Source organism: Lytechinus variegatus, chromosome 2 (genome assembly GCF_018143015.1).
Source record: "Lytechinus variegatus isolate NC3 chromosome 2, Lvar_3.0, whole genome shotgun sequence".
Lineage (NCBI taxonomy): Eukaryota > Metazoa > Echinodermata > Echinoidea > Temnopleuroida > Toxopneustidae > Lytechinus > Lytechinus variegatus.
In genome coordinates, this window is record NC_054741.1 from 61,885,012 (window position 1) to 61,900,762 (window position 15,751).

Consider the following 15,751-nt stretch of genomic DNA (forward strand, 5'->3'; position numbering starts at 1 on the left):
TGTCTCCAATTTTGATGAACAATTTAAAGTGATTGTGGCTTTTTGTTACTCAAGCCAGGGTTTTTGGAGAGGAAAGAGGTGGAGGGGGTTGTCATTTTGTCAAAAATCAACCATGGAGGTAGAATAGGTCAACATGTGCTTCCTGAAAAATTTGATAAGAGAAAAAAGGACAATATTTTGCTTTTGGAGGATATTTTCTTCTCCAAAGTCCCAACCTTGAAAAAGTAAATACCCTAAGATCCCAGAACCCCAGTTGCAGCCCTGTTACTGTTATGATTTCATGATTTGATTTCATGATTTGTTATATTTCCCAGGTGTTTGATCAAGAGCTTGATGCCCTAGAGATTGAGACTGTCCAGAAGGAAACCATCCATCCCAGGAAGTCCTACAAGATGAACAGCTCCTGCGCTGATATCCTTCTCTTTGCTGCTTACAAGTGGAATGTCTCCAGACCCTCCCTCCTAGCTGACACCAAGTAAGACCAAAGTCTTGTTCAGATATGATGCGTCATAGCTCAGCATAAGTTTTCATATTGTTCAGAGGTTGTGAGGAAAACCCCTCACTCATGCTAGTGAACAAATGTTATTGTTAATATGATTTGGATAATTAATACACTTCAAGTCCATAAAAAAGTTCAAATTTGTCATACTCATGAAATCAATGATCATTATGATGTCATTAAGATGTCATTGTTACAGGAGTCTTATATAATATTGAATGATGTCATTAGTTTGTCCATCAACACCGAACAATTCATGTTTCAGCGCATAGATGATAATCAGTATTATACGATTTCATCATAAGGCAGAGCTGTGAAGTAGTAGGGTTTTGTCCCATTTATGAGGATTTTTAAGGGGAAAGTGACACTAAGTAGGATTTCCCCCCTGGAAATAAGATCGTTGAAACTTGTAAGATTGATTATTTTTTTGTATGTTTTCCAAAATTTTGAAGAAAAATAGGATTTTAGGCTTGAAAATAGGACAAAAAGGATTAAAAAGAAGGATTTTTTACAATTTAGGTTGGCAGCTCTGATATGGTATAAGAGAAATTAATCACCTTTGTCTTTCAACTCTGTAGGGATACCATGGACAGTACCACGACACAGAAGTACTGGATCGATGTCCAACTGAGATGGGGTGACTATGATTCCCATGATGTGGAACGTTATGGTAGAGCAAAGTACCTGGACTACACCACAGACAACATGAGTATCTACCCTTCACCTACTGGGCTTCTCATTGCAATTGACCTTGCCTATAATCTGCATAGGTGAGTTATTCTTGTGTTTGCCTCAAGGATTGGTCTTTGGACCCATACTTTTCATTTTAATTGTGTATTAGTTCCAACCAAGTCGCCGATTTTCCCCATAGCTGTGTATAAAAAACCCCAAGAAACAAAACAAGCGGCTGTAGCACAATTCATGCTAATAAATTATTTCTGATAGTAAAATTCAATTAAGCTTTCTCGCATTATCGACATTCAAATTAAAATGATATGTAACTTTTTGAAGCAGAATGCATAGTGTATTTTTTCCAATTTCTTGTCCTGGTTTATAGATATCTTCCTTGAATAATGGTCAGCACCTAATGTGCTCTTTTTTTCCGGGCACAAGCGATGTCCATGCAGTCAATCGTTATGTGACTTGCATGTTCAAGATTGCAAAGCACCTTGTGAAGCAAAAATAGCACATAATATAGCAGCCTTCTTGGTAGAGACATCATAGAAATCAACAATATTTGGAAGGAAAGAGGGGAGGTGAAGTGCATGTTTTGATCATCCTGATTTTATGGTTCAGAAATCTGTTATGTTCAATAATCAAAGGATTAATTCTAGATAACTATCAGTTGTTTTAAACATGAAAGCTCATGATTGATAAAATTGTTGTCATTCATCAAATAATAAACTGAGTTAATATTTTGTATATTTTCTTCCTGATGTGTGTCACAGTGCATTCGGTAACTGGTTCCCGGGATGCAAGCCTCTGATCCAGCAAGCCATGGCAAAGATCATGAAGGCAAACCCCGCCCTCTATGTCCTTCGAGAGAGAATCAGAAAGGGTCTTCAGTTGTACTCCTCGGAACCCACTGAGCCGTACCTGTCCTCCCAGAACTACGGAGAACTCTTCTCCAACCAGATCATCTGGTTTGTGGATGATACCAATGTGTACAGGGTCACCATTCATAAGGTAGGGGACAAGGGGTTTTCAGATGTAAACTTAAATTTCATATTTTATTTCACTTTCAGAAATATACCTGTGCAACTAAAATAACAGACTTAAATGAGTCGTTTCGTGTGGAGAGATAAAATGTAGAATGTATCTTTTCCAAACTTGATTCTGGAAATTACTGATAAATTAGGAATTCCAATGCAGAAAATGATAATAGATTTAAATAGAACATGTAGAAGAGAGAGAAAGAGACTAAAATAACAGAAAAATGCAGAAAGTAATGTAAAGGAAAGCTGTGTGGATAAAAAAAATTAGGGGTTATAGAATGTGTTATTTTGTAACATTTATCTATTTAAAAATTACAGTATGTATTTATTTTATTGTATAGAGATTTACAATGCTTATTTTCTTGTATTCCAACATTTTTGGAAGGGTGATGAGTGCACAGGGCAAGTGTGGGTGGTCACCATTTGAATCTACAATTTATCATATGATTTATTTTTCATTAATTAGCAATAACAATCTTGGTGTGTGGAATTTAATTATTCATTTTGTTGTTGTTGCCTAGACCTTCGAGGGTAACTTGACAACCAAGCCCATCAACGGAGCCATCTTCATCTTCAACCCTAGGACTGGTCAACTCTTCCTCAAGATCATCCACACTTCCGTGTGGGCAGGACAGAAACGTCTTGGTCAGGTAATCTCTTTCTTCCTGTGACTTATCTTGTAAGCAAACTTGTACCATGAATTAAAATGAATTTCGGCTTTACAAATATAATTTATCATCATGTTGAAAATAGTTTGCTGTTGATAATTATAGCAAGGCTTCACACTATCATTTTTTCCTGGTGGCCCAGTCGGTCCACCAAAGTCATCAGTTTCATAATATTACAATTTATGTAAACTTTGGTAACCCAACCGGGCCACCAGTTGTTGGCTTTTCAAGAATTTTGGTGGCCCAATTCTATTTTTTGGTTATATGATTAAGATTGTTTTATTTTAAAGGGTATGTACATCAGATCATATTCTTTGTTCATTACATCCATTATCATTTTCCATTGCAGCTTGCCAAATGGAAGACTGCAGAAGAAGTGGCTGCCCTGATTAGGTCCTTACCCGTTGAGGAACAACCTAAGCAGATCATTGTTACCAGGAAAGGCATGTTGGACCCTCTGGAGGTGAGTTGAAACATGGTTAATCGAAACTTGACAGTTCTAGAAGTAATGAGACTATCACTGTTTTGGTGACAATACCTTCTATCCCAGTGAATTGAAATGTTCTTGAAAATTAAATAAAATAAACCCCTCTGAATGCTACCATGAGATGTAGTGGTATAAACGTCAGAATTTATGAGAATAAAAAACTCTGGAAAAATGGGCTATTTTCAGCAAGAAGACATGATTGGTTTAGTTTCACAGAGATTCATTTCATTCCTCATCTCCATCTAGGTTCACTTGCTGGATTTCCCTAACATCGTCATCAAGGGCAGTGAGTTGCAGCTTCCCTTCCAGGCTTGTTTGAAGGTTGAGAAGTTTGGAGATCTGATCTTGAAGGCTACAGAGCCTCAGATGGTGCTCTTCAATCTCTATGATGATTGGCTCAAGACCATCTCCTCCTACACAGTAAGTACAAGCTCAGAAACTTGTCAGGGTATCGTAGTTTGAGAAATGCCGAATCTTGTCCTCAAGGCAACCAAGCCTCAGGTGGTGCTCTTGATTTTTATTAGGACTGGCTCAAGACTATCTCCTCCTACACAGTAAGTACAAGCTCAGTTTGTCAAGATCACTAGCTACAAAGTTATTGCAGAAGCAACATGATCATTATGGCTCCTGACACTAAAACAGTGCTCAGAATCACTTAATCCATCCTTGACTCCTGTAATATGAAGTCCATGATTAAACACATATTTTTAGAGACCGTTGCTCAGAGGACAACGCAACTCTAATCCATTAGTGCTTTTGCACAGTCAAGATAGCAAATTCATCTTGTCGAAAGGCTTTTATCATTTTTTTCTTTAGACCGAGATCAAATAACCATGGTTCTGTAAACAAAACAAGCTATTACTCTTTAGGAAACCCAAATCTGTCTGAGTGCAGGGAATATATCTTGAGAGTGTACATGTTTTACAGGGCAAGTGCACATGTATGCATATTCAAATCAGTGTTTCCCTTATTCTCTGACCAACCATCGTGTAAGTGAGTAGGATAAATTGTTAACTAACTAATGTCTTTCTACAGGCCTTCTCACGTCTGATCCTGATCCTGAGAGCACTACATGTCAACAATGACCGCACCAAGGTAATCCTCAAGCCAGACAAGACCACAATAACTGAACCACATCACATCTGGCCTACACTTACTGATGAAGAATGGATCAAGGTCGAAGTGGCCCTCAAGGACCTCATCTTGAATGATTATGGAAAGAAGAACAAGTGAGTACATCGTTTCATTAAGTACAGTTTGTCCAAAGGACTGTATTTTCAATGAATTTGGCGACTGTCATTCTCTTTAGGGAATGGTAAGATTGTTGAATAAAGCTGAATGTTTATATAACAGATGGAAAATTTGTTCGTCAAGATGTGAGTGAATATAGCATTAACAAAACTATCACTGTCACCAGTACAAGTACATTGATTACACTGCAGTTTAAGTGTGGTGACCCCCTCCTCCCATTCAGTTTTAAAACATCTCCCAGTTGGAGAAGCTCATTATCGGTCAACAGTAAGATATCTTCAAAATATGTATTATATGTGTGTTTGATCAACATCTAGTCCTTCTCACAAAGTAGATGATGTTTGGTAAACTTATGGTTCTGCATGACCCCCCCCCTCTTCTATTTTTGTCTCGCCTAAACAAAGTTCGGCAGAGACCTCGTAATCGTTTTCCTGTTTGTCCATTGGTCTGTTAGTCTTTTCCAAAATGTTGAAGTTTTTGTTCAACTTGCTCTCATTTCTTTATTTGTGCATCAATATGTTCATACTTGGTACATATGATCCTTGGGGTAATACCACATACGGTCCATGAGGATGATGGGAACATAGGTCATCTGGCAGTCAAAAGGTCAAATGATATGAGGTCATGCCCATCCTATTTCAAAGTTTTTGTGCAACTTGCTCTCATTTCTGTTTATCTGCGTCAATTTGGTACAAATATTCATTGGGTAATATCTCACACGTCATCTGGGGGTCAAAAGATCATATTGCATATGTTTTATCGATCGCGAAATCAGGCAAGACTCGTGGTTCAAGAATCACCTTGTTATCTTGAAATTTACTGGTCTTCAAATATATTCCCTTCTGTATTCCTTTCTCCCTGTCCTTTTCTGTTAAATTCTGTTGTTTTATGTTTCCTTGTTGCTCTTTTATTTCTCTGATGAACCTTTCCTTATTTTCATTCTGATACTCATGTACAGTATTTATTGTCATGTTTTCACTTTCCATTTCTCCAGTATTTTAATTTATTTGTACTATTTATATTGTGAATATTCCAACTACCGTAATTTCAATAGATGATTGAATAAATAAATCCTTATTACTTAGTGGCAGTTTAAGTTCTTCAATTCCTTTATTGTGGCTATAACAAAAGAAATCAAGTTTCCCCTCAAGTTTCCCCTCTCAGATATATCATATATTCATCTCTTTTACGCCATGTTTCATTCAATTTGCAGTGTGAACGTAGCCTCCTTGACGCAGTCTGAGATCCGTGATATCATCTTGGGTATGGAGATCTCTGCACCATCCCAGCAACGTCAGCAGATCGCTGAGATTGAGAAGCAGACCAAGGAACAATCTCAGCTTACGGCCACTACAACCAGGACCGTCAATAAACATGGTCAGTGAATTCATTTGTAAACGCCTAGCTCAAAACCCACAGAGTTGGCCAAATGATTTTTTTTTGTTTTTAGTATAGAGCTATTCCATAAAATCATCAACATTTTTGTCCGTCCCATCGTCATTTTCTTTGTTCACTTAATTAACTACTGAAGCCAAGGTAATTTCAGTAGAGTACAAATTTTCAAATGAATTAGTAAACAAAGGCAACTATGTGAGGAAGGTCCCAATGGAATTACCCTATAATTCGAAAACTTAAAGGTCCATTATTGTTGAAATTGATACACTAAAACTCTGTCAAACGTAATTGTGTTTTATTGAACCTTTCATGTAGTGGTTCAAAGAATAAGGAGAAAAGTGTTTGCAAAATATTTGAATGCCACATATGTCTTATTTTACTTCTGATGTTCATTCAATTTTTAATGATATGCAGGTTTGACTTTTATCTGCTTGTTTAAAATTCACTCTTGTCAGCGTGGCTTGACCATTGACACATGTTCTGTTTCTTGTTTATCTTGTTTCACTTCACAGGTGACGAAATCATCACCTCCACCACCAGCAACTACGAAACCTCAACGTTCTCCTCCAAGACGGAGTGGCGTGTCAGGGCCATCTCAGCCACCAACCTTCATCTCAGGACAAACCACATCTACGTGTCATCCGATGACATCAAGGAAACGGGCTATACCTACATCCTGCCCAAGAACGTCCTCAAGAAATTCATCATTATATCAGACTTGAGAGCACAGGTGATTACATCTTTTTGTTTGTTTCAATATGATTTCATGGAAAAGTTGATATAAAACCTTTGAATCTTTTGTATTGTATGTGTAAAGAAGTGATGTGAATCCTTGTTATTTAATAAACCATCCTCATCTCAAAACTAGGTTTGGTTACTATACATTATTCCTCAGATCTGCCCATCACCTGTCATTTATGCATGGGACCAAATAAGCAGAGATGCCTCTTTTCAGACTTAACATATTTTGGGCTATAAAAAACACCTTTTTCTTGTCGGAAAGGGGTTGTTCTAGATGATTTTCAGAATTTCTAAAACTATTCCAAGTGGTGTCCCAGAATAAGTGACCAGTCACCTGCATGCGCGCAACTAATATCAGGATCTACATCTCCATCTTATGGAATGGACTGATTGAGTCTTCTTTATCTCTGTGTTTTCTTCTTAGATTGCGGGCTACCTGTATGGAGTGTCTCCCCAGGACAACCCTCAGGTCAAAGAGATCCGATGCATCGTGATGGTACCTCAGTGGGGCACCCATCAGACCGTTCATCTACCCAACCAGCTTCCTGACCATGAATTCCTCAAGGTATGTCAAAATGGCTCATTTATACCTGTCAACTATCCCTAATCTTACTTTTGTAGAAATGAAAGGAGGGATTCTAGTCCATCTCCTATATTTGTACATAACTCTCAGATATATTGATAAGGATATTTTTTAATTGTTTTATTTAAGGGGAATTTCTATAGAAACTGTACGTTGGTTGGCATGTGTTGGCATTGGTATGTTTGTGTGCTATATATATGCAATTTCACTTGCTCTGATGACATTGTAATCATAAAACTTTGTATACAAAAAGAATAGGTAATAGTCTGAACTGTAATCAGAGTTTAGCTTAGTTTTGTCAGTAGTTATTGATGAATGAAGTCATAAAATTGAGGTAGAGTACTAAATGAGTTATTCTAAATTTGTGATTTGATATTACCCTTGGAAAATTCTCCAAAAAATATATTAAATTTTCCATGTACGAAGATCAGATGTCCACTTCAGCTGATGGGATTCAGAATGTTTTGTTTGAGAATCTGATTTAGCATCCAAGAAAAGGTTGCTAGATGTGCATAAATTCTTGCGTAATTATAAATCACAATCTGACTTTCTGACAAAACATGTCTTCCATGAATATGATATCGTTACAGGAGATGGAGCCACTTGGTTGGATCCACACCCAACCCAATGAGCTTCCACAGCTCTCGCCTCAAGACGTCACTACCCACGCTAAGATCATGGCCGATAATCCCATGTGGGATGGAGAGAAGACGGTCATCATCACATCCAGGTGAGTCCCACATTGGGTGATTTAAGTTTTGTTTTGATACTGTTTTTTATTTCCTTCCCCAGCCCCCAAATTGAATGTGTTTTTTTTTCATTTCCTTCCATCTTTCATTGATGATCACTGGTCCAACACTTCATCCCAAATTGACACATTCTCACTTGACTGTCACTTATCCCCACTTAAGTGGTGATGGATATGAAACTTAAAATAAAGGGTGAACTAATATAACTTTGTAATGCCTGATGTCTCAAAACGAGCTCCAGACAATCTTGTGTAGTTTAGACAAGTCCTTCCTTCTAGAAATTCAGTCATGTAAAGTAAGGTCAGATTTCCTCAACTCTGTCGTGTCAATTGAGTGGCATTGAGAAAAAATAATTAATAATAAAATAATAAAAAAAAAAATAAAAATAATAAAATAATTTCTCTCCAATTAGTATAATTAGTACAATTAGTATAATTGTACAGGAAAGATTTCTTTCGAAGTGTAATGCTTTCTGGATCCTTTGTGTTGCTTCATCTTGCTACATATCCTCCATGAAGATACATATTTCTTGAATGCTTGAGTGCCCTATGTCATGCTCTAGTGTTATCTACTTCAGATACGCCATACTTACCTATTCCCTTAAATGCCATTCGATCGCCACGCTCGAATACACCCGGCAAAAATTTCTCCTATAAAAGGAGAAAAAGTCTGCAACGCAGACTAGAGCCCTGCACGACAAGGAGGGAAACCCCGCCCTATACTATAAGTACCTTGCGTGCGTGGCTCACTTCCTCTTTCTTTTGCCGGCGCCCGAACCTAACGGTTGTGTGGCGCTTACGCTCAGTTAGAGTTTCTATACACCCAAACAGTAAAAGACTTTTCCCAAAAGTAGACAGAGGTCTCAGAACCCACGTCTCGGGACAAAAAGTAGACAGAGGTCTCAGAACCCACGTCTCATGACAAAAAGTAGACAGAGGTCTCAGAACCCACGTCTCATTACAAAAGTAGACAGAGGTCTCAGAACCCACGTCTCATCACAGAAGTAGGCAGAGGTCTCGGTACCCACGCCTCATCCGATCCCATAGCCATAACCAGACGGAGGTACGTTTCAGGCCCCACGTCTATATTATCCACCATAATGAGCCAAACAACTGGATCGAAAGACTCTCCCCGTCAGGGCCCCAATCAAGCCAGTAATAACACTTCCCAGAACAATACGAAAGAGGATGGAGCTATGAAAGATGATGGAGGAAAGAAAACCCCCAATATAGCCAGGTCTAAACGAGGTACAGGGTTCAAAATCCCCCTCAAAGGAAAAGTCAAGACCCCCTCCCAGGCCAAACCCAAGGGGAAGACAGCTAAAACCCCTACTCCGGACGAATTAACCCTCGGGACGTCCGTCACCTTACTGGGAAAGATACCGAAGGTTAAGGGGGCCGAGTTTTCTTTGGACGACTCGGATAAATTCGAGACGATTCCCGTCACCAAGAAAGCGAAGATGGGGGAATCAGGGAAGGACGTAAAAACGGGTTTTCATCCCCCTGACGACACGGACATTGCCTCGGCGGCATGGTTCATGAAGATGTTCCAGGCGGCGCAAAAATGTATGAACTTGTCGAATCAGCCGATTGCAGGCGACACCAGCGCCCCTACCAGAGCAGCGGCGCAGACCAAAACTCGGCCCGACAGCCCAGGCTACGTTAGAATGCCCCGGACGGGCCGCTGAGGCGTGACGGAGTACCGGCGAAGCGGCCACGGCCAGGACAACGGGACATTGAAAGCCGTACTCGGGGGAGAAGCCCGAGTACCTGTCATGCTCCCTCTATTGATATAAATGAGGATGATTCAAACTCTGAATATGGCTACCATCGGCCCATAGCATCCCGCAAGCGAAAATGGGCAGACTCTTTGCTGTCTCAACTTTCCACTTCAGGATCAGAGAGACAGAGCATTGCTAGCGGTCGTTATGAGAAGGAGGGGGTTTCAGTGATTAGTGAGGGTTTTTCTTCAGCTATTTTTGCTTCCAGACCCAGCTCTCGCCATGATAGCGTAGAAAGCAAGCCTGTTTCGGCTGCAGATTTGATTACGAAATACTGCCCCCAGCTTAAGGCAGAGACTACCGACTCAGAGGAATCTAAGCCTATTTTCTGTCTCGATTCGGAGCTTGGGAGACAATCTGTCAACTCAGCTGCGGTGAAGCTTGACAAACCCTTCTCATCCTGCCTGAATTACCTTAATGACAGGGGAAGGGACTTACGCCCTACCAACAGAGTGGTTAAGAAGCATTTTCGCTTTGGGGAACGAGACTTTAAGCACGCTTTCAAGACTCCCACAGTCCCAGATGCAGCCTTTTGTGTTGGTGATGCTAAGGCTAAGAGATCGCGCTACTCTAATCAGAATCCACTCGGGTCACGTAGATTTAAGCGTATGGAGAGTCAGTTGACCTCTATTGACCAGGCAGCCAGGGCATCTATGCGCCTAGCAACCTATCACACATATCTTTTGACAGCCTTTCGGGAATCTGAGAGACTAGGTATCTCCCCAGAGGATCGCAGAGACATATGGGAGTGTGTTCTGAAGATTGCAGAATACCAGTTTGAACAGGCGTCGAGAACGGCCATACTTTGCACGAGAGCAAGACGTTCACAGGTCATTGACCTACTTCAGATTGAAAAAAATGCTACTCGACTACTCGAAAGACTGCCAGCCTGGGGGGATGACCTTTTCAGTGGTCGTTTTCAGGAAGTTTTAGAATCTTCCATCTCTGCCTCTTCCACGGCTGATAAGACAGTGTACAGGTTGTCTTCACATTCTTATGGCCAACGTTCCTCCTCACGTCAGCAGGCCTCTGGGCCGAGTAACCAGCAACCGCAAGGCCCCCCACAACGCGAGGTCAGGGATAGGAGCCCCCAGACCAATCAAAGGACCCCTACACCCTTTCGGGGTCGACGCAGATTGTCCCGCGGTTCTCAGTACCCCCCTAAACACTTGTGACTCCTTGGCCGGACCGTTTTCCCCAGACTTACACGCCCCCGTAGGAGGAAGGCTCATTTTCTTTGCAAAAAATTGAAGCCTCATAACAACAGACAAATTAATTCTCAGGATAGTGTGGGAGGGATATTGGGTCGAGATCGACCCAGATTATCGGGATGCGTTCGCACAATTAACCACCTCTGCCCTCCCCCACTCGAAACGAGAGAGGCTCTTTTAAGGGAAATCAACGAACTGGAGAGAAAGCGTGCAATTTCCAAGGTGCCCTCCAGCCGAAAGATTGTTTTGTCAAATGTCTTCCTAATTCGGAAACGGTCCGGAAAATTCAGGATGATCCTGAATCTAAAGAAACTAAACAGGTTCATCGAAAACAAGCCATTCAAGATGGAATGCCTCTCCAAGATCCTGCCCCTGCTTCGCCCCCACGAGTGGGCGGCATCTATAGACTTATCGGACGCGTATCTTCATGTTCCAATAGCAAGGTCCTCTCAGCATCTCCTAGGTTTCGCAATAGGAGGGGACACTTACCAGTACCAGGACCTCCCTTTAGGCCTTCTCATAAACTGGGAAAAATCAAGATTGACTCCAACTCAGACTCCGGATTTCCTTGGAGCATTTATAGACATCCCGCGTCAGGTGGCAGCCCCCCTTCCCCACCGGGTTCAGAGAATGAGAGCAGTCGCGGAGCAACTCCTGTCCAGTCGTCTCTCGACTGCGAAGACTTGGCAGATTTTTCTGGGACTCTTAGCAAGCTTAGTGAATACAGTTCCCCCTTGCAGACTGAGGATGAATTTTCACATAAACAGTTTGGAGATGATTGCGGTGCAGTTAGCCCTCCAACACTTTGCATCCGAGATAGTGGAAAAGTGTGTCCTGATAAAGTCAGACAACCAGACGGTGGTAACATATCACATAGCAGACTTCTTTTCGAGGGGGCGCTATCTCCCCTCGGAATGGATGCTCCACGAGGCTGTGGCCAGGGAGATATTCAATCATTTCGGCAACCCACAGATAGATCTATTTGCCTCAACACTACCAGGGACCCAGCACTACTACCCCGAGCCCAACAAACTGAGGCTCACACTGTGGCCCATTACAGGGCAGCAGCAATCAAGGCTGGACTTTCTGAACGGGCTGCCAATTTCTCAGCAGAACGTTTACGGTCTTCCACACGATCAACCTACGACTCCAGACTCAGTCACTATGTGAGATGGTGTCGGCAGCCTAAGACTAATCCATGCAGGGCATCTGTAGGTGAGATTGCTGAATTTTTTATATCTTTGTATGACAAGAATTTGGCATGTAATACTATTCGGGGTTACAGGTCTGCCATAGCTGTCCTACACGAAGGCTTTGACAATGGTGAATCTGTTTCCTCGTCTATTTTTCTGTCACGGTTATTAAGGTCCTTCTTTCTTAACAGACCCAGTAGAAGGCTTCTTGCTCCTGCTTGGAGCCTTCCCCAGGTGTTAGTCTCCCTCAGTCAGCCCCTTTTGAGCCAATGCATAATGCATCTTTGCGGGATTTAACCATAAAAACTGTTTTCCTTCTGGCAGCGGCTTCTGGTCAGAGGCGTAGCTCTATCCATGCTCTTACCACAGCTCCTGGGCATATTCGTTGGGAGAAAAACAAGATTAGACTTATTCCTCATGGTCATTTTCTTGCTAAGAATCAACGGGAGTCCTCTCTCCCTCTTGAAATTGTTCTACCATCCATAAGTTCCTTTTCTTCAGTTAGGGAGGATAGATTTTGGTGCCCGGTAAGAGCATTAAAGAGAAATTCCAGTAGTTGCAGTAAACACTGATTTCATGAGACAGTCTGTAAAACAAGGCTTAATTGTCAGTATATCACCGAGGATCTAGATCTGGTACAGTTACATTAACTGAACTTTGTGAAATCTTTAAATTTACGCTGAAAAATGTTCACACCGAAGATCCCCAACACAGATAAGCGCACGTGGGACAATTTATAATTATTGCTTAGGGCGTCGGGCCCGACGCCCTACCCGATTCCTGTGCTTTTTTGCTGATTTCTCAGAAATTTCACAATTTCTTCCAGAATTCTTTGGCACATGCGTTTTATTTATACAAACAGACACTTTGGTGGTCATTTCATTGGATTCTGTACGAACTCATTTTGATATCGTTACCAAAACTAGCATTTACCTTTAAAATGGTATCTTGATAAGACTAAACAATTTCGTGCTTCCGATCAACTTTTTGTTAGTTTCATTCCCCCTCACAGGGCTGTCTCGCCGGATACTATCTCTCGGATTGTGGAGGCAGTGAAGTCTGCTGGTGATCCAGTCATCATTCACCAGAAAATTAGAGCCCATGACACAAGAGGATTGGCTGCTTCCTGGGCCTTATTCAAGGGCGTACCCATGGAGGATATAATGAAAGCGGCATATTGGTCCAATGCTAATACATTCACATCCTGCTACCTCTCGGATGTCCTCGGTGATGAATCCAAGTTTGCGAGGGCCACCCTGTCCGGTCCCCATCGCTAATCCAAGGTATGAGTTTAACTTTACAAGCTTGTCATTAGTATCTTGTATAATAGAATTGATCTGTAGGGCCTCTTGGCTTTGACCTTTGGCCTGACCACCTCCCATAGTTGTTTCCGTGGGAATCTGGCATTTAAGGGAATAGGTAAGTATGGCGTATCTGAAGTAGATTATGTTGTTCAGTAGTGAACACCATATCTATGAAGTAGCCATACTTACCTATGCTACCCTCCCACCTCCCCTCTTTCTGTATCTGAGGTTCGTTTGCCTAAGAAAGAGGAAGTGAGCCACGCACGCAAGGTACTTATAGTATAGGGCGGGGTTTCCCTCCTTGTCGTGCAGGGCTCTAGTCTGCGTTGCAGACTTTTTCTCCTTTTATAGGAGAAATTTTTGCCGGGTGTATTCGAGCGTGGCGATCGAATGGCATTTAAGGGAATAGGTAAGTATGGCTACTTCGTAGATATGGTGTTCACTACTGAACAACATAATTACGGTTGTAGCGCTGAAGCTGGATGATGGTTCTTGCTCTTGAATCATTAATTGTAATCACTTTCTATATGTTGCATGTCATCATTATTGTTGTCATTCTTATTATCATTCTATGTAACCCCAGCTTCACACCAGGGTCATGCTCCTTGACTGCCTACAAGCTAACTCCGAGTGGTTACGACTGGGGTAGACAGAACACAGACAAGGGCAACAACCCCAAGGGGTACATGCCATCCCACTACGAGAGGGTTCAGATGCTGCTCTCCGATCGGTTCCTGGGCTTCTTCATGGTCCCTGCTCAAGGCTCCTGGAACTACAACTTCATGGGTAAGAATGTCCTAGATGTATCAAGCAGATTTAGATTTGCAAAGCAACTTCTGTGATGTGTCAAAAACTGTATAGTGATGCAAATCAAACTTGACAGTACAATTATATTGTGGATCTCCAATAACAGTGGAGGATACAGAAGAAGCATTTCTCTTTATTTGGCAAAAACATTGTTCTGCACTCGCATGGATCATCTACTCCCAATCTAGCAATGTGATACATTATTTTTTGCCCAGATAAAGGCATTGTTAATCTAAAGCTGCCTTTTGTTCTATGGGGAGCACAAGATTAAATTGCAGAGCACCTGCATGACCACAACTCGTCAAAATTAATTTCAAACATGCATTATTCGTCAGTCAAACGATGCACTATTTATTCGATTTCTCATGTGCTTGAAGTGAACATTTTACTATCGTAGTAAGTGGAAAATGTGCAAATGATGCTCCTCATGACATCAAGAAGGTTTAGCTTTGTAAAAATCCTCACCCGTTCCTCAGATTGAGTAAAGTCCATTCAAAAGAAGTCAAATGACCTAAAGATGAGTATTGTCAGTTTGGAACAGGTGAAGCGTTGTCATTCCTGGCATCCTTCATGGTAAAATTTAACCTCTATGTCATAGGTGACACTGTACAAACCGTAAAGAAAATCATGTGATCTAAGATATATTTCAGTTTGCTTGTATGTTGCGAATGTTCATGATGCTGAATATTTCTCTGCGTCTTTTTATCAGGTGTGAGGCACGACCCCAACATGCGATTCGACCTCCACCTGGCCAACCCCAAAGAGTTCTACCACGAGGTGCATCGACCGTCTCACTTCCTCAACTTCAGCTCCCTAGAGGATGTGGACAACATGAACAGCGATAGAGAGGATCTCTTCAAGTAGAGGATATAGGTATCTCATCGAGGGATTACACCATCAGTGGCCTGTTTCTGAAAGATTAGCAATCAAACGCAACTTCACAAATCATATGCAACTTGATTTTCAACCGATCAGAGACATGTGTTTGTGACTAGCGCATGATATTTTTTTCTGTTGCAGGCCCCCAGAGTTGCCAACTTCCTGGAAATTGAAAGATACAGGTGCAAAAAATTATTGAATATTGAGTATTACCCAGATTCATACGTTTATTGCATCCTGTGGAGTGTGTGTAATTGATAAATTTTCTCCTGAATTCTCTGTCAAATCTCCCCAAAAGGTTGATATCACAGTTTTCAGCATGATAGCTCTCACTGAAACCTTGCTAGACATATACGTTTTGCAGTGCCAGATCCAAGGGACATGTCATCCCTTCCTCCTTTTTTTTTTTTTGGAAATGGCTCATATTTTGGCTTCACTCATCAGTCAGCCAATGATGTGAGGTCACTTCTTTTGAAAACGATGGTACTT

At 41.4% G+C, this 15,751-nt stretch overlaps 1 protein-coding gene across 2 annotated transcripts in view; it reads left to right on the forward strand.

The window, feature by feature from the left end:
- LOC121408554 (pre-mRNA-processing-splicing factor 8) overlaps positions 1-15,751 on the forward strand; it is a 42,753-nt gene extending 27,002 nt beyond the window's left edge. For both annotated transcript variants that reach the window (XM_041600056.1, XM_041600057.1), the window contains exons 32-44: positions 315-475; positions 1,078-1,269; positions 1,948-2,185; positions 2,736-2,864; positions 3,232-3,345; positions 3,616-3,789; positions 4,405-4,598; positions 5,834-5,997; positions 6,528-6,745; positions 7,181-7,321; positions 7,930-8,069; positions 14,160-14,362; positions 15,093-15,751. In XM_041600056.1, the coding sequence (XP_041455990.1) occupies positions 315-475; positions 1,078-1,269; positions 1,948-2,185; positions 2,736-2,864; positions 3,232-3,345; positions 3,616-3,789; positions 4,405-4,598; positions 5,834-5,997; positions 6,528-6,745; positions 7,181-7,321; positions 7,930-8,069; positions 14,160-14,362; positions 15,093-15,247 (2,223 nt within the window). In that variant the 3' untranslated portion in view covers positions 15,248-15,751. The remainder of the gene's footprint in view (positions 1-314; positions 476-1,077; positions 1,270-1,947; positions 2,186-2,735; positions 2,865-3,231; positions 3,346-3,615; positions 3,790-4,404; positions 4,599-5,833; positions 5,998-6,527; positions 6,746-7,180; positions 7,322-7,929; positions 8,070-14,159; positions 14,363-15,092) is intronic.